This window comes from Microcaecilia unicolor, chromosome 8 (genome assembly GCF_901765095.1).
Source record: "Microcaecilia unicolor chromosome 8, aMicUni1.1, whole genome shotgun sequence".
Classification (NCBI taxonomy): domain Eukaryota; kingdom Metazoa; phylum Chordata; class Amphibia; order Gymnophiona; family Siphonopidae; genus Microcaecilia; species Microcaecilia unicolor.
Window position 1 is genome coordinate 185,582,811 of NC_044038.1, and position 27,119 is coordinate 185,609,929.

General features: G+C 46.3%; 1 protein-coding gene across 1 annotated transcript; it reads right to left on the bottom strand.

Moving 5' to 3' along the window:
• Window positions 1–473: 473 nt before the first annotated feature.
• Window positions 474–25,468, bottom strand: NHP2 (NHP2 ribonucleoprotein). The gene is made up of 4 exons (XM_030212628.1): window positions 25,222–25,468; window positions 24,910–24,979; window positions 5,689–5,794; window positions 474–1,565 (listed from the first exon to the last, which is right to left on the bottom strand). The coding sequence occupies exons 1-4, from the start codon at window positions 25,352–25,354 to the stop codon at window positions 1,440–1,442; spliced, it is 435 nt and encodes a 144-aa protein (XP_030068488.1). The 5' UTR covers window positions 25,355–25,468; the 3' UTR covers window positions 474–1,439.
• Window positions 25,469–27,119: the final 1,651 nt, after the last annotated feature.

A 27,119-nucleotide genomic window follows, 5' to 3' on the forward strand; every position in this document is an offset into this window, starting at 1 on the left:
TTATTTTTATAATATACCACTGCATTCCACAAAACAAAAAGGAGCATGTTCCCACATACCATCTTGGTCTTTTGATCCACGTACAGAAAACAAACAAACAAAAAAAAGATTTAAAATGTGCCCAGCTTTCAAACTAATTAAGGTATAAAAAAATCTTTTGTACTTCAAAAATAAAAACGCTGAATGTTGAGCACCTGATTCTCATAACATGATGTGTGTTTTGGTGGCCCTTTACTAACTCAGGAGCAAGTCAACGCCTACTAGGTGTCCCTATAGCCAGCCCTCTCCAAATGACACAACGATTGTGATTTAGAAGTTATTACTACTCTAAATGATGAAAGGTTATTCCATTGTGATAAGTAAGAGTTAAAAAGAAAACGAGAGAGAGAACACAAAAAAAAAACTACAATGATTATCTTCCCCATTAAAAAAAAACAAAACGTACAAATATACAAAATCCTATTACTGTAAACCACCTTGGCCTGTTCGTCAGAAAAAGGTGCAGGTTTAATTAAACATTAACATAATGCAACAACTTTTGTGACAAAACAGTGCTTGCAATACACAGTTTTCAAACTCAGCTGTTTGTATCCATTAGCCAAGCCCAGTTTTCTCGCTGAAATAGTTTTGATGCCTCCTTCCTATAAGCTCTTCTAGAGAGGCAGAAGTTTGAGGTAGTAATGCCTCATACAGCTCAATTTTTTCTTTTGTGTTAAGGTTGTGGATTGGGGGCGGGGAGGAAGAGGAATGAAGGCAAAAACTTCCTTGCCCGGGGCTTACTGCTCACCTATGGTCATTTTTATATCAAAGAAGTTTGTAAAGTAGAAACAAAGGCTGGTGAAAGGTTTAAGACATTTTTGTGGTTCTTACCAAAGGGCCTAACAAAGATCACTAAGTGCTCCACAGACAAAATGAACTGGGAGAGATTTCACGTACTGTCAGAGAGATGCTGTTCATAGTAAGGAACATAATTTCTGCTGCCTTCTAATCACCATATTAGCAGAAAAGATTTACATTTTATTTAACTGCAGAGAGCCTGTGATTATGTACACAATGCCAAGCCAGTGCTAAGCACATTTTCATTTGGAGATGCCAGAAAATGTTTGGGTGCAAATAGAGAAGTTGCTAAGGTGAATCCAGGAGAAAAGGATATTAGCATAACTGCTATGAAATACAAGAGGTTGTCTAATATTAGCCAAAACTGAAATCAGTAAACTTATTGCCTGCACATATACACTTTATTCTTCCCCACAAATGATCATCACACAACTCAGCTGTATTAAAACATATCAAAGTAAACTGCCATTTTCCAGCCTGACCAAGGAAATGTTCAGCAGTGTAAGTTCCAGTGAAATCAGTCCAGTGCCAGCCTACGGCAGGCATGTAGGTAGCTCTGTTCCTCTACCATCACTAAAGTGAGGCAGGGGAGGCAGCAAGTTTCACAAGGGCAAAGGATGGGCCTGTACCTCCTCCAGACACTCATCATATGCCTCTTGGTAATCCATGTGTGCTTTGACCATTATCACACAGGTGGGACGCTTAGACCCAGCTGCTGCACCCAAGTCCTGGAGGAAAGAGATTAATGAAGCAACTGTCATTAAAAAAAAAAAAAAAAAACAATGTATAGTTTTGATCTTAAGCATACGTTAACACCACTCTGCACCAGTTCCTTATAACTTGTTTAACTGTCCAAAAAGCTTGCCGTGAGTTTAGCCACCCATCTATTTATCCAAATTGACTCTGTACCACCTATCTTGTCCCCATCTATATATCTGCACTTGGCCCCTTGGCTACACAGTAAGCTGTACTGTTGAAAAGCATCATATCTATGTTATCTGAATGTTCTAATGTGTGCTTACTAGATGTTTCATTAGTATTATGTTGCAAAAGGAAAAAGCACAGCTGGGCCTTCAAGACTGTGGCAAACAAGAGTCCTTTATTCTTAAAGACCCAACACGGGCTGTGTTTCAGCATAACACCACCTGACTTAGGGGTACAAAATCAAAAATGCAGACAAAACGGACAAATAATCCTTATGCAATTTTGCAGAACTGTTACTAAGCATAAAACCTCTGTGGTGAGCACAGTCGTTGTTACACTGAAACATGGCCTGTGTCGGGTCTTTAAGAATAAAGGATTCATTTGCCAGTCTTGAAGGCCCAGCTGATGAGTGATGTGATTAAATTTGCAGATGACACAAAACTAGTCGAAGTTGTCAAAACGCATGTGGATTGTGAAAAATTTCAGGAAGACCTTAGGAAACTGGAAGACTGAGAATCCAAATGGCAGATGAAATTTCATGTGGACAAATGCAAGGTGATGCAAATTAGGAAAAATAATCCAATTCATAGTTATCTGATGCTAGGGTTTACTTTAGGAGTCAGCACTCAAGAAAAAAAAACCTAGAGGGGAAGAGGGAGGGATGGGGAAACAGCAATGTAAAACTAAGAGTTAAGATATATGTTGTATTATGTTGGAGAGCCGGTGGCTCTATGTTGTATTTGTGAAGCTGTTTCAATAAAAAAAATTTATACATCAAAAAAAAAAAAAAAGATTTGTATCCATATACCAAGCACTTGCGGTTGTTGAAGGCTTCTGCCTTTAATATCCGTACGTTTAGGGCTGGTCTTGGAGTTTGCGCTGCCTCCCTGGAGGATGTCTCTCTCTGGTATAACTCTAGCTTGCAGTCTGTTCACCTGCAGTCCCAAAAAGCTGAATGGTCTTGTAAAGGTATATGGCTGTTATCTCACCTTTATATTGCAGGTACGTTGTTGTCACCGGATGCTTTGGCTGCACTATATGGTGTTTCTTTGCTGGCCTCTCCCATATGGAAGGATATCTCTACCTTTCTCTCGACCTTTCAGGTCTCTAATTCTCTGCTCACTACTCCTTCAGATTTTGTTGCCCTCTGTCTCAGTATTGTAGATGGTAAGAAAAAAAGCATCTGTCCTTTATAAAAAACTTCAGGATTCGTGTGTTGATGTTGTTGCTCCATTACGGCTGTCTTGGGAAAGGGATCTCAGTCTTTATGCGTCTGATTTTGACTGGTACACTTTTTGGGTCCATTCGATGCGTCCAACTAAATCAGCAGCAATTTCCCAATCCTCCTATTTTCTTTTTCACAGGGCTTATTGGACACCTGCTAGAGTGGCCAGGATCACTAAAAGTCTTGATTACAAATGCTGGTCCTGTCAAGAATCAGATGGATCCCTTTCCCATATGGTTTTTTACTGTAAGAACATAAGAGCATACTGGCGACTCATTTGGGCTAAGTTGCGCCTTATTTTTCAGTTGCCTGCATTAACCGTGATCTCTTATGATATTGTGCTTTTAAGAGCCTCTTCTCCTAACCTCTCTCTTTTAGAATCCGATAAGAAATTGTTTAACATTTTGTTAGCGGTTGCTTTACATTTAATTGTTTTAAATTGGAAAAATAATGTACATCTCAATTATAATGAATGGTGGAGTAACGTGTGTGTGATTAGGAAATATGAAACTATACTAGCCCATAGGCACCGTTGTGTTCAATCTGTCTTGAAGACCTGGGCTCGTTTGGATTCATTTTGTCAGACTCCTAATAGCACTACCTGATAATTGTATAATTGCTGATTTGCTATGGGTATTGTCATGGTATGTTGTTCTGCCTTTTTATTTTTGGTTATTAACTTTGCCATGGATTATTGTTACTGTTTCTTTTTGGTTGTTTTGTGTTATACTTGTAAAACCTTAATAAAAATATGAAAAAAAAAAAAAAAACCTAGGTGTTATTGTAGACAATAAGCTGTAACTTTCTGCCCAAATGTGCAGTGGCCAAAAAAGCAAACAGGATGTTAGGAATTATTAGAAGGATGCAAAATAAGAACAAAAAATATTATAACACCTTTGTAACGCTCCATGGTGCGACTTACCTTGAGCACTGCGTTCAATTCTGATTGCCGTATCTCAGAAAAGATCTAGCAGAATTAGAAAAGGTTCAAAGAAGAGTGACCAAAATGATAGAACTTCTCCCGTATGAGGAAATGCTAGAGAGGTTAGGGCTCTTCAGCTTGGAAAAGATATGGTTGAGGGGGGATATGATTGAGGTCTACAAAATCCTGAGTGGTGTGGAGCAGGAGAAGGTAAATCGATTTTTCACTCATTCATTCAAAAAGTACAAAGACCAGGGAACACTCAATGAAACTGCATGGAAATACTTTAAAACAAATAGGAGGAAATATTTTTTCACTCAAAGAATAGTTAAGCTCTGGAACTCATTGCCGGAGATATAACGGCAGTTAGCGTATTTGGGTTTAAAAAAAGGATTGGACAGCTGCGGAGTGGGGCGAACCAAGATGACTGCTGCAACATGATCTCTGTTCCAACGCTCTGGATTCCTTGATTGTTTCTCTACTGATGGTAAAGAAGAAAGGAAAGCAGACTGGTTTTCCCCTCGGAGCCCTCTAATTTACTTCCCTCTTCGAAGATGGATCAATCTGTGCAGCTTGGGTACAGGAGAAGTCGTTTCTGGCACTGCCCCACTGGTGTCTCTTCCCGAGACAGGAGGACCGAGGAGTCCTTTGAGGCAGAACACTCACTGAGCCCAGAAGAGGGATTTCCCCCCCCCCCCCCCCAAACCACCATCTTTGGCCCAGGGAATCCCTGCAGAGAAGGAAATACTGGGAGGTATTTTACCCTTTGAAGAGTGAGGGGGAACCATCGGAGCAGCATCCAACGAGACCACAGAGCCGCAGGGATTGCCCAGGAGCAGCGAGATTGAGCGGTTGATGAACTGCCATCGGCTGGGAGCAGTGCAAGCCTGCCTCTTCTTCCTTCTAGTTTTGGGGAAATGCTTCCCTTCAATATTGCATGGACAGCTATAAATGAACTGGGTAAGATCAACTTCTCAAAATGTTCTAACAAGTGGTACAGTTCAAGAATTGGATAAAAAGTACTTAAAAATCAAGTTGATATAAAATTTCATTCTGGAACAGCACACACAATGAAGCTAAAAAGTAGAAAATTTAAAATGAATCAGAGAAACTTCCTTCATTCAACGTGTAATTAAACTCTGGAATTCATTGCCAGAGAATGTAGTAAAAGCAGTTGCTTAGCGGGATTTAAAAAAGGTTTGAATGGCTTCCTAAAAGAAAAGTCCATAGACCATTATTAAAATGGACTTGGGGAAAATCCACTACTTATTTCTAGGATAAGCAGCATAGAATGTATTGTACTTTTTTGGGATCTTGCCAGGTACATGTGACCTGGATTGGTCACTGTTGGAAACAGGATACTCGGCTTGATGGACATTCAGTCTGTCCCAGTATGGCAATACTTATGTAAACAGGGAATTGTGTAACTCCTCCCTTTCTATCAAAGCCAGGGTGATTTATTTGAAAGTGCAACTCTTGGCGAGATTACAATATTGTCTCACAAGGAAGAACCTGTATACAGTAGTTCAGACCTTGAGTACTGTGACAACCAAAGACTTCTATGGATGTTATTTGTGGCAGCTTTCCAAAAAGGCAATGCTTCTTAGGTTTTCAATGTATGCACACTGGATGGAGCATTTGTTTACATTAGTGCTTTATATTTTGTTGTAATCTGGTGATGGGAGGGGGGGGGATGTTTCCTCTAGACCTGAGGGCTATAAGCATTTACTAAACAAATAGGAAACTGCATTACGTAAGTTAATACATTCTCTTCACTCACCACTTTGGAGGGGACATAGATATAGGGAAGCTTGTGGTCCTCGCACATCACAGGGAGGTGGCAGTAAACTTCAATAGGCAGGGTATCACCAGCAAGAACTACAATACTGTAAGCAGAAAAACAGCAGCAATCAGGTATGAGTAGCACTTCATAGCACACAGTTACTTTTTAACTGCATTTCAAAATTAAATTCATACAACTTGAATCTTGAAAGAAAGAAAAGAACCCTCATTCCACAAGTAGTCAGATTGCATATATGTGCTATTAATCATATGCTCAGTCTACAAAGGAAAGAAGGAATCAACAGCCAAGAACAGCTTAGAATGATACAAGGTTCCCTATTAGCAATTTCCTGGACTTATCTCCTCTACAATCCTGTTTAGATGTGGTTTCTATTTGACTTCATGATCATAGGCTTGCGCTAAATCCGTCCAAGACTACAACTTGCTGGCTTACTGGCCACGGCCCTGTTCCGTCACTCACCCCCCACCTTATTTGGTCTATCAGTTCCCACGATTACATCCTTATTAAGTACTTAGGAGTTATTTGCATTTAACTTTCACTCAACATATATAAACTGTATTAAAATCTTTTTTTTTTCTTTTTACATCAGATTTGAGCTGTGAGAAGCTCTTATTTGAAGCCTTATATACATTAATCCTTGTTCTTGTGATATCCAGGATTACTGTAATGTTGTTTTTGCAGGAATTACTCAAGCGAACATAAAACGTTTGCAAACACTACACAACACGGCTGCGCAGCTGCTTTGACATGCAGGAAGGTGCAACCGCGTTTCTCCATTATTTCAGTGCCTATATTGGTTACCGGTAATCTTTAGAATCAAGTTTAAAATTTTACTACTGACTCCAAGCACTACACACTGGTCTCCCCAATTACTTAGCTATGTCCCAACACTTTTCCTACAATAAATCAATGATCGCAGACTGGTCCTTCCTGGACCCTCTAGGGCAGTGATGGCGAACCTTTTAGAGACCGAGTGCCCAAACAGCAACCCAAAACCGATTTATTTATCGCAAAGTGCTGGTACTCATTATGGGCGGGGTCAACACATATGACTCCACCCCTACGATAGCCACACCCCTTACACCAGCCATGGCGCATATAAACAGACATCATTGAAAATATTATACTAGTGTAGGAGAAAAAAATAACATGACTTTCTTCCATTATAAATCATTTCTGTAAGCTGTTACAGCTCCAGTATGCCCAGTGCAAAATAACACAGCAGATGTATATTCTCCAATTCGACATATTCCGAACACTAAAATGAAAATAAAATGATTTTTCCTACCTTTGTTGTCTGGTGATTTTGTTTTTCTATCCATATTGGTTCTAGTCGCTGATTCTGCTGCTCTCTATCTGTTCTCTTAACTCCGTTTCCAGGGCTTCCTTTCCATTGATTTCTTTACTTTCCTCCTTTCTTGCCCTCCATCCATGTCCAGCAACCATCCTCTCCCCTCCAGCCACAAATGTCCAGCAGCCCTCCTCTCCCCCCTGCCCTACCTCCCAGCACCCAGCAGCACCCAGCACCAGGCTTCCCTCCCACCCAGCACCCACCATCAGGCCTCCCTCCCACCCAGCAGCAGCAGGCCTCCCTCCCACCCAGCACCCACCATCAGGCTTCCCTCCCACCCAGCACCAGGCCTCCCTCCCACCCAGCACCCACCACTTCAGGCCTCCCTCCCACCCAGCAGCACACAGACAGCACCAGGCCGGCCTCCCGCCCTCCCTCCAACCCAACGAGCATCAGGCCGCCCACCCGTCCGTCCTCCCTCCCTCCCAGCATCAGGAACCCCCTCCTCCTAAAATTTAAAAAGCGTACCTCCAATCTCCTCAGTCGGGGTTAAGGCCGCGTGCGTCGGCAGCGAAGCGCCTGTGCTTCGCTCAACGCGCCTTCGGCCTTCCCTGTCTCTCAAGCTCTGGTTACGCCTTCCCGACTGAGGAGGTATGCTTTTTAAATTTTAGGAGGAGGGGGTTCCTGGTGCTGGGAGGGAGGGAAGGAGGGAGGACGGGCGGGCGGGCTGTTGCTCATTGCGTTGGAGGGAGGGCGGGAGGAAGGCCGACCTGGGAGGGAGAGTGGGCGGACCAGCGATGGCGACGGCGCGCGTGCCAAGGGAGAGGGCTCTGCGTGCCCTCTCTGGCACGTGCGCCATAGGTTCGCCATCACTGCTCTAGGGCGTAATGGGGGACGTACAAGAAATACAGTTTTTTTTTCTTCTTAACTCCCTCTCTTTAAAATAATCTCCAACTCTTCATTCAGAACATAATCTGACACATTTTAAGACTGCTTTGAAAACACACTTTTTCAGCTTGCTTTTGGAGACTCGGGGTCTCAAGCAGAAGACAAACTTGATTAATATGGTTTGATGTTTAATTATCAATTTAGGCAGCTATTGTAATATTTTATTTTATTTTATTTATAGATTTGACTGTATGACTCTTGGAATGCTTGTGTCTTTCCTATATTTTGCTGGGGTTCCTTTTCCGTTATATTATTTATTTGGATTTGTGTAAATCACCTAGACTTGTTCTTCAAATTAGGTGTTATACAAAGTTACATAATAAACACACCAGACCTAAGGTGAAATTAGATCTTACCTGCTAATTTTCTTTCCTCTAGACCCTCCAGACCGGTCAAGACGCGTGGGTTATGTCCTCCTACCAGCAGAGGGAGACTGAGAAAACACTAAGCTTTTGAAGCCTGTATATATAACCTGTCAAAGCAGAGAAACAAAAACACTAACAACAACTAGCAACCCTGTACATGGTAACAACAAACTGCACAAAACAAGAAACATCTTCCGTTTGTTCTTACGGAAACTTTTCCTTTGCAGTTGATAAAACAGTTGTGCTTCTACAGGTGGACTACCAAAGAAGAGCCCCACCTGTACCAGACTCCTATCACAAAACAGTGATAAAATAGAGCCTGCAATTATAGAAACAATCTACAGCTGCCAAGAATTATCCAACAAACAGAACACACCTCCTGGCCTCCAATACAGACAGGGCGGGCCCTTGACCGGTCTGGAGGGTCTAGAGGAAAGAAAATTAGCAGGTAAGATCTAATTTCACCTTCCTCAGTGACCCTCCAGACTGGTCAAGACGCGTGGGACGTACCAGAGCAGTAACTAACTAATGAGAGGGACCTACTAAGGCCAGAGGTCAAAACTGCTGCCCCAAAGCGCGCCTCATCCTTTGCATGCACATCAATCCTATAATGCTTCACAAAGGAATGCAACGAAGACCAACCCGCAGCCCGACAAATGTCTACCGGAGGAATCATACTGTTCTCCGCCCACGAGGCTGCCATTCCCCTAGTGGAATGAGCGGACAAGCCCCTAGGCACCACACGGCCCTTCACCAAGTAAGCAGATGCAACTGCCTCCTTTAACCACCGTGCTATGGTCACCTTAGAAGCCGCTGCATCCTTCTTTGGGCCACCATGAAGGACAAACAAACGGTCAGAGGCTCTGAATTCCTGAATTCTAGAGAGATAACGCAAAACTCTCTGGACATCCAGCTTGGCAAGCCGACGCTGCTCTGAATCTCCAGCCATATCACCCAACACTGGCAAAGAGATGACCTGATTAACATGGAACTCGGAAACCACCTTGGGCAAAAAAGAAGGCACCGTCCGCAACAAAACCTTTTCCTTAGAGAAAGACAAAAAGGGCTCCCTACAAGACAAAGCCTGAAGCTCTGAAACCCTCCGTGCTGAAGTGATCGCCACCAAAAAGACAGTCTTCAAAGATAAATCCTTACAAGAAGCCGATACCAAGGGCTCAAACGGAGGCCTAATCAAAGCATCCAAAACGAGATTCAAATCCCACGGAGGCACCATCCGCTGCTGAGGCGGACGCAGTACCTTAACACCCTTCAAAAAACGTACTACCTCAGGCACAGAAGCGAAAGACTTTCCGTGAAGCTTCCCACGAAAACATGACAAAGCTGCCACCTGAACCTTCAGTGTGGACAAGGCCAGTCCCCTATCAAAGCCATCTTGCAAAAATTCCAAAACTTCCGCCACCGAACAGCGAAACGGCCGCACTCGATGTTCTTCAAACCAGTGCTCAAAAATTCTCCAAACCCGGACGTACGCCAAAGAAGTGGATTGTCTACGGGAACTCAACATCGTCGCAATGACTCTGGCCGAAAACCCCTTCTTCAACCTGTGCCGCTCAAGAGCCAAGTCGTAAGCGAGAACCGAGCCGGATCCGGCATGATTATCGGACCTCGACACAGAACTGGACCCAACAAGGGCAGGGGTTCCGCCACTGCCAACCGCACCAGGTCTCCGTACCACGGTCGACGCGGCCAATCCGGAGCCACCAGAATCACCCGACCGGAGTGATGCTCGATGCGCTGAATTACTCGACCGACTAATGGCCACGGAGGAAACACATACAGCAACTTCCGGGGCCAAGGCAACAGAAGAGCGTCTATTCCCTCCGCTCGAGGGTCTCTCCGGCGACTGAAAAATCTCTGAACTTGCGCATTGCGAGCCGTTGCCATAAGATCTATCACCGGAAGTCCCCAGACCGACACAATTCGCTGGAACACTGGCCGAAGAAGAGACCACTCTCCTGGGTCTAGAGTATACCTGCTGAGATAATCTGCATCTATGTTGTCTACCCCGGCCACATGCGCTGCTGAGAGAGCCTGAAGATGAGTTTCCGCCCAGTGACACAACTGCGCTGCCTCCTCTGCGACCGCAAGGCTCTTCGTCCCCTATTGACGGTTGACATACGCTACTGCCGTGGCATTGTCGCAGAGCACTCGGACTGCCTTGTGGCGAACCACCGACTGAAAGGCCTGGAGCGCCAACTGAATGGCCCGAGTTTCCAGCCGGTTGATGGACCACTCTGCTTCTGCTCGAGACAACTGGCATTGAGCTACCTGACCGAGACAATGTGCCCCCCAGCCTTTAAGACTGGCATCTGTGACCATTACCAGCCACTGTGGGGACTCCAACGGCATTCCTTTCACCAGATTGCGCGGGTTGAGCCACCAGTGGAGACTGAGACGAGGGACCACCGACAGCGGAAGACGCATCTCCAAACCCTTCAACAGAGGGGACCAACGACTGAGCAGAGCTGACTGCAACTGACGCATGTGCGCCCTGGCCCACGGAACTACTTCTATGGTCGCTGCCATCAGACCCAAGACCTGGAGGTAAGCACGAGCCGTCGGCGCCTTCTCTGCAAGGAACCGACGAATCTGACCCTGCAACTTGGAAATCCGTGACGCCGGTAAGACCACACGCCCGTTCCGGGTATCGAAAAGAACCCCCAGATACTCCAGCGATTGAGATGGAACCAGAAGACTCTTGCGGAAGTTCACTACCCAGCCTAGGGACTGAAGAAATTGGACCACACGAGCCGTCGCCACCTCGCTCTCCAACCGGGACTTGGCCCGAATCAGCCAATCGTCCAGATATGGATGTACCAAAATGCCCCTTCTCTGCAGTTCCGCCGCCACCACCACCATAACCTTGGAAAAGGTACGGGGAGCTGTGGCCAGGACAAAGGGCAGGGCACAAAACTGAAAATGCCTCCCTAAGACCGCAAAGCGAAGAAAACGCTGATGAGCCGCATGAATCGGGATGTGAAAATAAGCTTCCGTCAAATCCAGGGAAGTGAGAAACTCTCCTTTCCGAACCGCAACAATGACCGATCGCAACGTCTCCATCCGGAAAGAGGGCATCTTGAGAGCCGCATTGACCCTTTTGAGATCTAAAATGGGACGAAAAGCGTCCTCTTTCTTGGGGACCACAAAATAGATCGAATAGCACCCCGAGCGTTGCTGATCTGCAGGAACAGGAACCACTGCTCCAAATGCGAGCAGCCGCCGCAGAGTGTCTCTCACTGCCAACCTCTTGATCTGAGACCGACAGGGAGATTCCAGAAACACTTCGGGAGGAGAACTTTCGAATTCCAGTGCATATCCGTCTCAAATCACCTTGAGAACCCACTGATCTGATGTGATTTGGGCCCAGCTCCAGTAAAACAAACTCAGCCGAGCTCCGACACGCACCAGAGCCTGAGCCCGCACACCTTCATTGGGAAATGCGTCCTGAATACTGACCTCCCGTGGAAAAGTCACGCCCTCCGCGACGACTCCCACGAAAGGACTGTGTGTACTGGAAAAACCTACCCCCTCGAAGACCCACTCAATCTGCCCGACCTATACCGCCGAGCCTCCTTAAACCGTCCCCGAGAGGAACTAGTCCTGGCCCCTGCCTTGGACCGAAAATCTGGAAGCCGCGGAACCTTGGCATCACTAAGACCTTTCACTAACTTGTCCAAATCTTCTCCAAAGAGCATCGCTCCCTTAAATGGCAGAGAACAAAACTTAGCCTTAGAAGCCACATCCGCGACCCAACCTTGTAACCAGAGGGCCCTACGCGCTCCCACAACCATAGCTATATTTTTGGCCGACGCACGCAACAAATCATAAAGTGCATCAGACAAAAAGGAAGAACCCATTTCCAATTTGGCTAATTCCTGACCCTCCAAAGGGCCAACTCCTACCGAATCATCCAGGAGCTTCTCGGCCCAACAAAAACACGCCCGAGCTACCAGACCCCCACAAACCGAGGCCTGCAGGGCTAGAGCCGACAAATCAAAACTACGCTTGAGAAAAGATTCCAACCTCCTATCCCGAGGATCACGGAGGGCCGTTCCTCCATCAACCGGGATAGCCGTAGCTTTAGTTACTGCCGTCACCACTGCATCTACAGTGGGAGGCTTAAAGGAATCCCTATCCTCCTGAGGGAGGGGATAAAGCCTCGCCATTGCCTTGGCCACCTTACACGGCGAATCCGGCGAATTCCATGCCTGCGAAATCATCTCCCGGAGATCCTTGTTCATAGGGAAGGATCGCGCCTTACGCTGAATGCCCTTCACCAACGGATCCTGGCCAGTTTCCCCCAAAGTCACCTCAGGATCAAACTTAAGGGTGGACGTCACCTGATCTATAAGTTCTGACAGCTCATCTCTATGGAAAATCCGCACTACTGACGGATCCTCTCCAGGAATCCAACAATCCTGCTCCTGAGGACTGTCAATTCCATCTGACTCCCCCAAATCACTAAACGCAGCTTCCGAAGCTACAGGAGAAAAACTCTATGTCCTCTGACCACTCTAAACGCGGTCTCTTAGCCAAAACGGACACAGCCCCCTCTTCCACTTGGGGGGGTCCCGATCTCCAGGCCTGATACAATGTCCAGACAAAATCTGGAGGAAAGCCCACCATTCCTGGACCGTCATTAGGCCCTTTTTGTGCCAAAATGGGGGCCGCAGGCCCAAAAACAGCTGTCTTCACAGGTCGCGCCGGACTCAAGATGGCGGCCGTTCCCGCCGAAACTGTTCCCGCTGACATCGGCCCTGCCTGCGCTCCCACTGACCCGGAGCCTCCCGACACCATCGGTCCCTCCGCGGTCAAATCGGGGGGAGCCACAACCACCTTTTTAGGCTCACCGCAAAGTTTACATGGAGCGCCCGGCGCCTCTACCCCCCGCCGCAAGCACATGCGACATCGAAGAAGCTTGGCCGCCATCAACCACGAGGGACGGGGAAAAAACTGTTCCATCAAAGCGCCAAGCCAAAACTCTCTCACCCTGAACAAAGCGCTAAAGAAAGCGCTGCTCTCTCGTTCCAGCAAGGAAACGAAACTCCCGGTCGGTCCGCTGAAATAAATAAATAAATGCCCTTAAAGGCACAGTACTCTAACTCTGGCAGCTGGAAATTGTATGACACTCAAGGCTACAATACTGAGAAAGCAGCCGAGGCACAAAGCTGCCAAGCAAACAGAAATAGAGAGCAGCACAGGGGGAGGGACACAAACATAGGTGTGACACCCCAGGGGGGAAAAACTGGGCCCCACCGGACCCAGGGCCCCGAAACACACACGTACAGGGTACTGCAACAGAATAAGATTGGAAGGAAAATTTCTACACCCCAATAACAAACTACCTCACCCGACCATTGGAGACTGCACAGGCTGTCCTACTACCTCTGCTGAGACTGAAAAAATACTGGCTAGTGGAGGTTCTGCACAGGTTATATATACAGGCTTCAAAAGCTTAGTGTTTTCTCAGTCTCCCTCTGCTGGTAGGAGGACATAACCCACGCGTCTTGACCGGTCTGGAGGGTCGCTGAGGAATAAGAGTGGTTTCTATACTATTGCTCAGGTGAAATCCAATCTGTCTTGGATGGAAACCACTCATGCTTTCTGCAAATCCTGTAAGTTAGGTTACCACTACTTCCTTTGTCATCTTAGAAATAAAAAAGCAAAAGCTGTAGTAAAGGGGATCCAAAGCACACACAAAGGATCAACAAACCAAAAAAGTACAAGAAGTCTTAAAGAGATCAGACCAGACACGGTCCATGTTTCAGGGTCCTCCAAAGGTCACAAAATTCAACTCTCTCAGATAATCAATGGAGCGTGCCAAATCTATAGTTGTAAATAGATGCCGACAAGTGGCACTGGTACAAAGATAAAAGTATCAAAAAGCTCCTGCGTGGCAAACACTCCGCTATAGTGCTGATCAATAAAATACCGAGTTGATGCCCCCACTCTTGAAGGCTCCTTTTGGTTTGTTGCATCTTAGAAATAAAAGTCAGATCTGAGACAGGTCTGTAATTAGTGATAACTAAAAGGTCAGCATTTATATTTTTCAAAGATTGACAAATACATGCTTGATTCCAGAAAGATGGTACTTGTTTTCAAGTAAGACTGTAAGATGTCTCATGGACAAAAGGAACCAAATAATCCTTCATTTCTTTCACTAACTTTGAGAGTCAGGATCAAACTAAGAATCAGTGTTCTACTGAACTCAACAATAGTTGTGGTCTAATACAGGCATTTAATGTAAAACAGTACTACTAGAGACTGAACCTGCAGGAACATCAATTAAGTAATTCTGAGACTGTGGACAAGCAATCATAGTAGGATTTATAGGACAGAAAGATTGTGAGAGAATTATTAATAGTTTATCCAAAAATCTTGATACTAATATTTCACTAAATCACATATGTCCCAAAAATGCACCAAAATTCATTTAAAGACAAAAATAAGAGAATGGCACATGTCTTTGCAATATACCACCACCCTCTCTGTGAAGTATTTCCTTAGATTATTGCCAAGTCTGTCCCCTTTCACCCTATGTGTAATTTAATCTGTCTACTGAGCTGTTTCAAAGCAAGTCTTTAAAAAAAATTAAGATCAGAATTAGTGATAAATAACAAATCTAGTTCTTCATGTGGTTTAAGTTTTATTCAGGATCAAAGTAACAATACAACCAGTGCTAAAAAAAAATATATTACAATGTAGAGACTACAGTATGATACAATGAGGCATATTTTTCAAAGCACTTAGCCTTCCAAAGTTTCATAGGTTTCTATGGAACTCAGGAAGGCTAAGTGCTTTGAAAATATGCCTCAATATATGAGAACAATTAATAGCAGAGAAGTGAACAAGAAACCATAAAATGCAAAAAGCAAAAGATGCTTATGATCATAATTTTGTGAACACCCTACCACCCATCCCCATTACTATAACCTCCAAAATACAACTATGATGGCCTATTGTTTGGACTCTTATATTTCCAGGCCATCTTTCATGACATACATATAATAAGGATGGCCCTGCTCTCCAGTCTTCAACCCCCTCCTCCCCACCCAGGCACAGAACCCCAATCCAGCTCAGCATTAAGCAGTAAACAAGTTATGCTGCACACCGGAATGTATTTAGTACTGCACTTCTTGCAGTATATGAAATAGTTTGTAAATAGATCCAAACTGAAAAGAATACCTTTTGTTTTCTTGGAGTACCATGGGCAGCCCTCACCTCCCATAACATTAGGCATGTAATCTGTTTCTCCAATACCAAAAAGATGGAGGAGTATCCTGCAGCCAATGATTAAGTGTACACTTCTTCCCCAATGCATAGGCCTTGCTGAGAAATAAACAAGATGCTTTATCATAAATCCCATAAACTTGCCATTTAGCCAAGAGGACTCTTTTCCAAGAAAATAATACAGGTAAATCATGCCAAACAAATCTCATTGAATTCTTTGATTGGGTGACCAGAGAATTGAATCATGGACGTGCTATAGACGTAATCTACTTAGATTTCAGCAAAGCTTTTGACACGTTTCCCCACAGGCTCTTAAATAAACTGGACGGGCTAAAGATAGGACCCGGAGTGGTAAACTGGATTAGGAACTGGTTGACGGACAGACGCCAAAGGGTGGTGGTTAATGGAGTTCGCTCGGATGAGGGAAAGGTGAGTAGTGGAGTGCCTCAGAGATCGGTGCTGGGGCCGATTCTGTTCAATATATTTGTGAGTGACATTGCTGAAGGGTTAGAAGGTAAAGTTTGCCTTTTTGCGGATGATACTAAGATTTGTAATCGAGTGGACACCCGGGAGTGGAAAACATGAAAAAGGATCTGCAGAAGCTAGAAGAATGGTCTAAGGTTTGGCAATTAAAATTCAATGCGAAGAAATGCAAAGTGATGCACTTAGGGAGTAGAAATCCACGAGAGACGTATGTGTTAGGCGGTGAGAGTCTGATATGTACAGACGGGGAGAGGGATCTTGGGGTGATAGTATCTGAGGATCTGAAGGCGACGAAACAGTGTGACAAGGCGGTGGCCGTAGCTAGAAGGTTGCTAGGCTGTACAGAGAGAGGTGTGACCAGCAGAAGAAAGGAGGTGTTGATGCCCCTTTACAAGTCGTTGGTGAGGCCCCACCTGGAGTTACTTAATACAATCAATGGTCCTAAGTCATGCAGATTACTGCAACGGAATCTACGCGGGATGCATGGAACAACTAACAAAAAAACTCCAGACCGCCCAAAATACAGCAGCCAGATTGATATTCAGCAAAACACGCTTTGACAGTGCCAAACCTCTCTGAGAAAAACTGCATTGGCTCCCAATCAAAGAATGGATCATCTTCAAAATTTGCACTCTGGTCTACAAAATCATATATGGTGACAGACCTCATAGATCTACCAACAAGAAACACAGTCAGTTCTGCTAGATCATACCTAAACCTACACTACCCAAATTGCGAAGGCTTGAAATACAAAACAACTTACGCATCCGGCTTCTCCTACATAAGTGCACAACTATGGAAAGGCCTCCCAAAAGCTGTGAAAACAATCCATGACCACCTTAATTTCCGGAAATCACTAAGGTGAAATTAGATCTTACCTGCTAATTTTCTTTCCTCTAGACCGGTCAAGACGCGTGGGTTATGTCCTCCTACCAGCAGAGGGAGACTGAGAAACACTGAGCTTTTGAATACTGTATATATAACCTGTGCAGTACATCCACTAGCCAGTATAACCCTGACAAAGCAGAGAAAACAAAAACACCAACTACAACGAACAACCCTGTACGTGGTCACTGCCAACTGGACACTTTCTTCATTTCTTTCACTGTGTCCCTTTATTGTGTGCGCTTCCACAGGTGGACTATCAAACACGGTCACACCTGACCAGACTCATACCAACAAAAGTCTGAAACCATAGAAACCACACTCAACAGCTGCCAAGAGAGAACAACAGACAAAACAGACCAAGCAGACCTCCTGGCCTAAAGTACAGACAGGGCGGGCCTTGACCTGTCTGGAGGGTCTAGAGGAAAGAAAACTAGCAGGTAAGATCTAATTTCACCTTCCTCCACGACCCTCCAGACCGGTCAAGACGCGTGGGACGTACCAAAGCAGTAAAAATCCTAAGGGCGGGATCCACGAAGGCCAGAAGTCAACACTGCAGCCCCAAAGCCTGCCTCTTCCTTGGCATGCACATCAATCCTGTAATGTTTAACAAAGGAATGCAATGACGACCAAACCGCCGCTCGACAAATATCTAACGGAGGAATCATACTACTCTCCGCCCAGGGGGTCGCCATTCCCCTGGTAGAATAAGCCGAAAACTTCTTAGGGACCACGCGGCCCTTCAGCAAATACGCAGAAGCAATTGACTCCTTCAACCATCTAGCTATCGTAGCTTTGGAAGCTGCTGCGCCCTTTCTTGCACCACCATGAAGAACGAACAATCAGAAAGTCCATAGTGCCGAGTTCTGGAAATATAACAGCGCAAGACTCTTCGCACATCTAACTTGGCCAGTCGATGCTGCTCTGCATCCCCCGCAAAGTCACCCAAAACTGGCAAGGAAATAACCTGATTCACATGGAACTCTGAAACCACCTTGGGCAAAAAGGACGGCACCAGGCGCAATGAAACCTTCTCCTTGGAAAAAGACAAAAAGGGTTCTCTACAAGACAAAGCCTGAAGTTCCGACACCCTCCGAGCTGAAGTAATAGCCACCAAGAACACCGTATTTAGGGAAAGATCCTTATCCGAAACAGAAACCAAGGGCTCAAACGGCGGCCTCACCAAAGCATCCAGAACGAGATTCAAATCCCACGGAGGCACCATCCGCCACCGGGGCGGTCGCAGTAACTTAACTCCCTTCAAAAAACGAACAACATCAGGACTAGAAGCTAACGACTTCCCCTGGATCTTCCCACGAAAACACGACAAAGCCGCCACCTGTACCTTCAAGGAAGACAAGGCCAGACCCCTGTCCATACCATCCTGCAAAAACTCCAAGACATCCGTCACCGACGCTCAAAAGGGAAGAACCTGTCTACCTGCGCACCAATGCTCAAAGACTCTCCAGACCCAGACATACGCCAACGAAATGGACTGCCTACGCGAACTCAACATCATATCGATAACTCTGGACGAAAAACCTTTCTTCCTTAACCTTTGCCTCTCAAGAGCCAGGCCTTAAGCGAGAACTGATCCGGATCTGGCATAACTATTGGTCCCTGAAACACCACCACTGAATCTGACAACTGCAGAGGATCCGCTACTGCCAGCCAAACCAGATCCCCGTACCACGGCCGACGCAACCAATTCAGGGCTATCAACACCACTTGTCCGGGGTGCCGAGCGATGCGCTGAACCACACGACCGACTAACGGCCATGGAGGAAACACATACAGCAACTCTTGAGGCCAAGGCATCAGGAGCGCATCTATGCCTTCCGCTTGAGGATCCCTCCGTCGACTGAAAAACCTCTGAACCTGAGCATTGCGGGCCGTTGCCATGAGATCCATCACGGGAATTCCCCAGACCGACACAATGCGATTGAACACCGACCGATGAAGAGACCACTCTCCGGGGTCTAGAGAATGCCTGCTTAGGTAATCTGCCTCCACGTTGTCTACTCCAGCCACATGTGCCTCGGAGAGCGCTAGAAGATGAACCTCCGCCCATTGGCATATCAGCGCCGCCTCCTCCGCGACCGCCTGACTCTTTGTGCCCCCCTGATGGTTGACATAAGCCACGGCGGTGGCGTTGTCGCAGAACACCCGGACTGCTTTGCGCAACAGAAGACTCTGAGACGCCTGAAGCGCTAACGGAATGGCCCAAGTTTCCAAACGATTGATGGACCACTGAGCTTCTATCAGAGACCAGCGACCTTGAGCTACCTGACCGAGACAATGAGCTCCCCCAGCCCTGGAGACTGGCGTCTGTGACGAGGACCACCCACTGCGGGGCCTCCAACGGCATTCCCTTTTCCAGATTGCATGGGTCTAGCCACCACCGGACACTGAGGCGCGGTATTACCGACAGCTGAAGGCGCATGTCCAACTCCTGAGACAGAGGTGACCACCGACTGAGAAGAGCTGACTGCAACTGCCGCATGTGCGCCCGGGCCCACGGAACTACCTCTATGGTGGCCGCCATCAACCCCAGGACTTGCAGATACTCCCGGGCCGTCGGAGCCGATTCCGCCAGAAATAGACGAATCTGACCCTACAACTTGCGAATCCGGGGGCCCGGCAGGAAGACTCGACCGTTCCTGGTATCGAAAAGAACCCCCAGATACTCCAGCGACTGCGACGGCACCAGGTGACTCTTGCCGAAGTTCACTACCCAGCCCAGAGACTGAAGAAACTGAGCCACTCAAGCAGTAGCCACCTCGCTCTCCGACTGGGACTTGGCCCGAATCAACCACTCGTCCAGGTACGGTTGCACCAGAATACCCTGCTTCCGCAAGGCCGCCGCCACTACAACCATGATCTTGGAAAATGTTCAAGGAGCCGTTGCTAATCCGAAAGGCAGAGCACAAAACTGAAAATGCTTCCCTAAAACTGCAAAGCGCAGAAATCGCTGAAGAGCGGCCCGAATGGGGATGTGCAGATAAGCCTCCGTCAAATCCAAAGACGTGAGAAACTCCCCTTCCTGCACCGCGACAATGACCGACCTCAACGTTTCCATGCGAAAAGAGGGAACCCTGAGAGCTGAATTGACCGTCTTCAGATCTAGGATAGGCCGAAAGGCATCCTCCTTCTTTGGGACCACAAAATAGATCGAATAGCAGCCCAATCGGTGCTGAGCGGCGGGCACAGGTACCACCGCCCCCAGACTGATCAGGTGAGCCAAAGTGTCCCGCACTGCTGCCCGCTTGAGCCTCGAATGACAAGGGGACTCCAGGAACCTTTCGGGAGGCGAGCTGTCGAACTCCAGCGCATATCCGTCTCGCACCACCTCGAGAACCCACTGATCCGATGTGATTTGGGCCCAGTTCTGGTAAAACAGACTCAGCCGAGCCCCTACCCGAACCAGATCCTGGGCCCGCACACCTTCATTGCGAATTACGCCCTGAAACCTGTCCTCCCGCGGAGAAATCCCATCCTCCGCGCCAACTCCCACGAAAGAACTGGGTGCGCTGGAAAATCCGACCTCTATAGGACCCACTAGTCCTCCCGGGCCTATACCGACGAGCCTCCTTAAACCTACCTCGGGAGGAAGTACCCCTGGTAGCCGCCTTGGGATTTGAAAATCCTCACCAAAAAGCATGGACCCCTTAAAGGGAAGCGAACACAACTTAGCTTTAGAGGCCGCGTCCGCGACCCAACCTCGCAACCAAAGGGCCCTACGTGCTCCCACCAGTAGCGCCATATTCTTGGCCGAGGCACGGAGCAAATCATAAAGAGCATCAGACAAAAAGGACGATCCCATCTCCAATTTGGCTAACTCCTGCACCCCTGAGGTCCCAACCTCCACCGAATCATCAAGAAGCTTCTCGGCGCAACGGAAACACGCCCGCGCAACCAGCCCCCCCACAAACTGAGGCCTACAGAGCCAGGGCCGACAAATCGAAACTCCGCTTGAGAAAGGATTCAAGCCTCCTATCCTGGGGATCACGGAGGGCGGTCCCACCGTCTACCGGAACAGCCGTGGCTTTTGTAACTGCTGTCACCACAGCATCAACTGTGGGTGCCTTAAAGGAATCTCTATCTTCCTGTGGGAGCGGATAAAGTCTTGTCATCGCTTTAGAAACTTTACAGGGAGAGTCCGGCGAATGCCACTCTTGAAACACCATATCCCGGAGATCTTTATTCATGGGAAAGGACCTAGCCTGCCGCTGAATACCCTTAACCAAGGGATCCACCTGTCTAGCCTCCCCCAAAGCCGCCTCTGGCTGTTCAAACTTAAGGGTGGAAGAGACCTGCTCAATGAGTTCCGCAAGCTCGTCCCTATGAAAAATCCTCACTACAGAAGGATCCTCTCCAGGCACCACCAAATCCAGATCCTGAGAGCCCTCAAACCCCTCAGAATCTCCTATTTCACTAAGAGCCCCTTCGGACCCTCCAGGAGAGAATCCCTCCTCGTCGTCCCACTCAAACCGAGGCCTCTTAGCCAGTGCTGAACTAGACCCCTCCTAAAGGCGGGGGTCCCGACTTCCAGGCTTGATAGAGGGTCCAAACAAACCCCGGAGGAAAAGCAACGCCTCCTGGACCCTCCGGTACCACTTTCGGAGCCGACCCAGGAGCAGCAGGGCCAAAAACAGCCGATTCCACGGGACGCGCGGAATCCAAAATGGCGGGCGTTCCCGCCAAAACTAAACTCGCTGACGCCGTCCCTGCCGGAGCTCCCGCTACCCCCGACACCCCCGAAATAGCTGGAACCTCCGGAATTAACACCGGGGGCGCCGCCATCGACGAGGCCTGCTTCAGTTCGCCGCACAGCCGGCACTGTCCTCCTGGAGATTCTACTCCTCGGCGCGAACACGCGCAACACCAGAGGAGTTTGCCTGTCGTAACACTGAAGCTCACCACACGCTGTGTGAAGCGGCGCCAAAAATTCTCACTCACCGCTTTTCCACAACAATCACTCGCACTGCTCTCTCGCTATAAACAGGAATCGAACCTGCCGTCCGTTCCTAGTCAGATACAGGCCCAGATAGCTCTTAAAGAGACATCAACACCAATTGGCAGCTGAGAAGTGGGAGGCACTCAAGGCTACAATATTATAAAAGCAGCCGAGGCACAAAGCTGCCAGAATCTCCATAGAGAGCAGCACAGGGGGAGGGACCTGAAAACAGGTGTGACACCCCAGGGGGAGAAACTGGGCCCCACCGGACCCAGGGCCCCGAAGCATTTTTTTTTTCCAACACACGTACAGGGAATAGTCAAAAACCAATAAATTGGCAAGAAGAGTAAAATCCCCTTAACCGAATAGTCAAACTACCTCACCAGACTATTGAAGACTGCACAGGCTGTCCTTCTACCTACTACTACTTAACATTTCTAGAGCGCTACTAGGGTTACGCAGCGCTGTACAATTTACCTCTGCTGAGACTGAGAAAATACTGGCTAGTGGATGTACTGCACAGGTTATATATACAGTATTCAAAAGCTCAGTGTTTCTCAGTCTCCCTCTGCTGGTAGGAGGACATAACCCACGCGTCTTGACCGTTCTGGAGGGTCGTGGAGGAAAGACCATTTTATTCCAAAAGGCTTACCCCACTGACCCAACTTAAGTGCCTGAATCCAGCAACACAACGAAACCAAATCCCGCAACGAACACTATATAACTCTTCTTTTCAATGACTCTCCTAATGTATCTGTAACACATGAACCTCTTTGATAATATCACGTTGTATATGTTTTCCATTGAAGGCAACTAATGCCTCACGGTACTATGTAATTTATTTAACACATTTATACCCCACGTTTTCCCACTAGCTGCAGGTTCAATGTGGCTTACACAATATCATGGTTAGGCTGCAGTACAGTAAAATATCATTGGACAATGTCATAGCAAAATGGTAATTGTAAACGTATCGTATAAAACAACAAAGACAATAGAAGATAATAAAAGAACATTAGGGACCACAAATTTTGCTGTAACAATGAATACGTAAGCTAAGTTACGTCTGGAAAGTAAGCCTTCTTGAACAGGGTGGTCTTCAATAATTTCCTTAAGTGTAGATGGTTCTGAGTTGATTTTAAGAATTTAGGCAGTGCATTCCAAAGCTGTGTTCCAATGAAAGAGCAGCTGGATGCATAGGTAGATTTGTATTTGAGGCCATTGCAATCTGGATAATGTAAGATTAAATAGGACCGAGAAAAACTGTAACTATTTCTGGATGGTAGATCTATTAGATTTAGCATGTATCCAGGGACTTCACTGTAAATGATCCTATGAATCAAGGTGCAAATCTTACAGGCAATACGATCGCCACATTGAGCCTGCAAATAGGTGGGAAAATGTGGGGTACAAATGCAATCAATAAATTAATAGTGTGTTCAGTTTTGGAGGCCGTATCTTGCTAAGGATGTAAAAAGAATTGAAGCGGTGCAAAGAAAAGCTACGAGAATGGTATGGGATTTGCGTTACAAGACGTATGAGGAGAGACTTGCTGACCTGAACATGTATACCCTGGAGGAAAGGAGAAACAGGGGGTGATATGATACAGACATTCAAATATTTGAAAGATATTAATCCGCAAACGAACCTTTTCCGGAGATGGGAAGGTGATAGAACTAGAGGACATGAAATGAGATTGAAGGGGGGCAGACTCCAGAAAAATGTCAGGAAGTATTTTTTCACGGAGAGAGTGGTGGATGCTTGGAATGCCCTCCCGCGGGAGGTGGTGGTGATGAAAACAGTAACTGAATTCAAACATGCGTGGGATAAACAAAAAGGAATCCTGTTCAGAAGGAATGGATGCTCAGAATCTTAGCCGACATTGGATGGTGGAGCCGGTGGTGGGAGGCGGGGCTAGTGCTAGGCAGACTTCTACGGTCTGTGCCCTGAAAATGACAGATACAAATCAAGGTAAGGTATACACAAAAAGTAGCACATATGAGTTTATCTTGTTGGGCAGACTGGATGGACCGTGCAGGTCTTTTTCTGCTGTCATCTACTATTTTACTATGTCTTGTGAGATTTAACACCACATGACCCAGCATCAGAGTTCATGCAACACACAATGCGAACGTCAGCTGACTTGTGCTACAAAGGAAGGCCGGAGCAGACTGAGAAGCACTAGTCATGCTGCTGCCGAACAAGAAGAAAATAAATAAAACTTAAGTCTTTACCAAGTTTCTGCTCCCTCATTTAGCATATGAAGTTTTGCCCTGAAGCAGCCTTGTCAGGTGAGAATGTTGGCCAGGGTTCACATTATTTTTGTTAATATTATAGACTTCACTTTGATTACATGTTTGCATGGATTTCATAAGATAATGCCCATATTTGGAAAAAAAAATTATATATTGGTTCTGTCAGTTGCATCAAGAAAGTTTCTTAAACCTATGATTTTTTTTTTTTTAAATAGCCGTTTTACTTCTCAAGCGTTGAAACATGCTATACATTACAGAGATCTTTTCTTGTTCATAAACCAACATATATGATTTTTATAATAAATTATTCATAAAAAGCAGTTGCTGGATTTTACTTTGGTGACTGCTAGTAAAATACAATGTAGGTCATAAGTCATACTTTATTAGATATACAATTCATCAGGAGGGATCCATGTGTGCAAATGAAACAGAACACAACACATTTTTCTGTGACAAAGTGTAGAGCATGTTTGCAATGAGATTACACTGTAACTTACTGCTAAGTGAACGACACTGTGGTGCTCATTTTCAAAGCACACCGACTTACAAAGCTACATAGTAAGCAATGGAACTTTGTAAGTCGAAGTGCTTTGAAAATGAGCCTCATAGTAAGCAATGGAACTTTGTAAGTCTATGTGCCTCTTAGTACATTATTTAAACAATTTAAAGTAAAACAAAAAAGTATTTGTTTTAAATACTCTATCCATCCCTGCTGATGCTGTGAGATTGAGGAAGAAAATGAACATCAGAAATTGTTCTCACCCCTGTTCGCCTTTGTTGATGAATTTCTGCACCTCTTTCACTCCTCTGCGAATCTGTTTCTGCTTAACCCCTGCAACAAAACATTTCAATACTGAGTTTTGGGCTTCTATAAGTTCCAAAGAACGGAAACGCCACATATCCAGACACAAACTATCTTTTCCTTCCCTCCTACCATGGCTTCCCTTACCCCTGAGCCTTACTGAACAACTTCCTACCCTGGCCTCAGTCTCTTCTTGTTCCTGACTCTGGTCCCTTTTTCTTTTCTTCTTCCCACCCAGCTCTATTTCCCCGGTTTCCTTCCCCAGTTCCTACCTTTCTTGATGCACTTGTAAAGCTTCTTGCTGAGTTTGCGGGACGCCAACGGCTGCGCTACTGGATTGAGATTCACCAGCAGCTCCTGATACGTCCTTTCTGGACTCTTCGACTCCTTCTTCACTTTCGTCATCACTGGAAACGAAACCGTCACCGTATATCTACCGCGATGGTAAACGCTCAACTTCACAACGCCTCTGTTTCCTACAGAAGTCGCAGTACCACTGTCACATCCGTTTCCGGGGCACTGCAGTGCGGGGCGGGGGGGGGGGGGCTGGAACCTGGGGGAAGCTAGGTGGCCTGTTTTCCGCGACCTGCCGCGGGAAATTTTTGCCCCCGGAGGGTTGTGGTTTTTTGGGCTTGTTTTGGGTCGTTTGGGCGGTTTTTAAGCGGGTTTTTTTGGCAGCGGGGGGCGGGGTTAGTGACGTTCTGGGCGGGGCCGCTGACGGAGGAGGCGGGGCGTGGTTGATGGCGGTGGGGGCGGTGTTTTGGGCTGGATTTGGGCTCGGTTTTGGTGGGAAAAATATTTTCCACCTGGCAACTCGAAGGCGCATGCGCAGTCTGGAAGGGCGTGCGAAGCGAGGTGAAGTTCAGTTCGGGACTTGGGTCAAGGAAGTTTAAGGCTTTAAGTTTGGGGTTCGGAGGGTTACTAAGTCGATCCTGATTCGCCCCAGTGACAGGACTGATCACTCTTACCCCATTGCATTCAAGGACTCGTTCTGATTGCCCCATTGGATTCTCTAAGAAAAGCCAGGCTACAAGTTCCTGTATGCACTGGGGTAACTAAGACTTATCAACCCTGTCACTGGGGAGAATTTATTTTTTTTTATTTTTGTTATATTTGTACCCCGCGCTTTCCCACTCATGGCAGGCTCAATGCGGCTTACACGGGGCAATGGTGGGTTAAGTGATTTGCCGCTGCCTGAAGTGGGAATTGAACTCAGTTCCTCAGGACCAAAGTCCACCACCCTAACCACTAGGCCACTGCTCCACTCAGCACTGCAGCTAGTTGACAACCCTATTCGAAGAGGATTTACAACGGTTATCCGCATCAAATATTCACGCATGTTACCTATTTGTTGCTACTAATTGGATTTCTGCCGGGTACTTGAGATCTGTCAGTTGCATCAAGAAAGTTTCTTAAACCTATGATTTTTTTTAAATAGCCGTTTTACTTCTCAAGCGTTGAAGCATGCTATACATTACAGAGATCTTTTCTTGTTCATAAACCAGCATATATGATTTTTATAATAAATTATTCATAAAAAGCAGTTGCTGGATTTTACTGTTGGAAGCAGGATACTGGGCTGTATAGACAATTGGTCTGACCCAGTATGGCAGTTCTTATGAGTGGGAGTACTTAAATGAGCTGAAACCAGGTGTAAATCCTGGTACACAAGCTGGATGCAGATCACTGGAATTCTGTAACTCCCCAAATCCGCCCATGCCCCTCCTGTGGACTTTCCCCCTTTTGGGTTGCTACTAATTGCATTTCTTCCAGGTACTTGTGACCTGGATTGGCCACTGTTGGATTCAGGATATTGAACTAGATGGACCATTGATTTGACCCAGTATGGCTACTTATATGTTCTTATTCGCGCTCCTCCATTGAGAGAATTGGCCATTTAACCCTACCGATTGTTTTCTATCTTTTAACCAATTCCCAGTCCACAACAGAATATTGCCTCCTAACTCATGGTTTTTTTTTTTTACTTTAAATTTTTATTGCATATTTTCTTATGTTTACAGTTGAAGCCATCAAACCATTAAATATACAACCGTTTTTGTGTCCGTCTCGTTACATTATCTCAACGTACAGACTTTCCAGCTACCTCGTATTATAAAACATCAACACAACCCGTTAATTTCAAACTATTTTCCGTAAACATTGCCCTCCA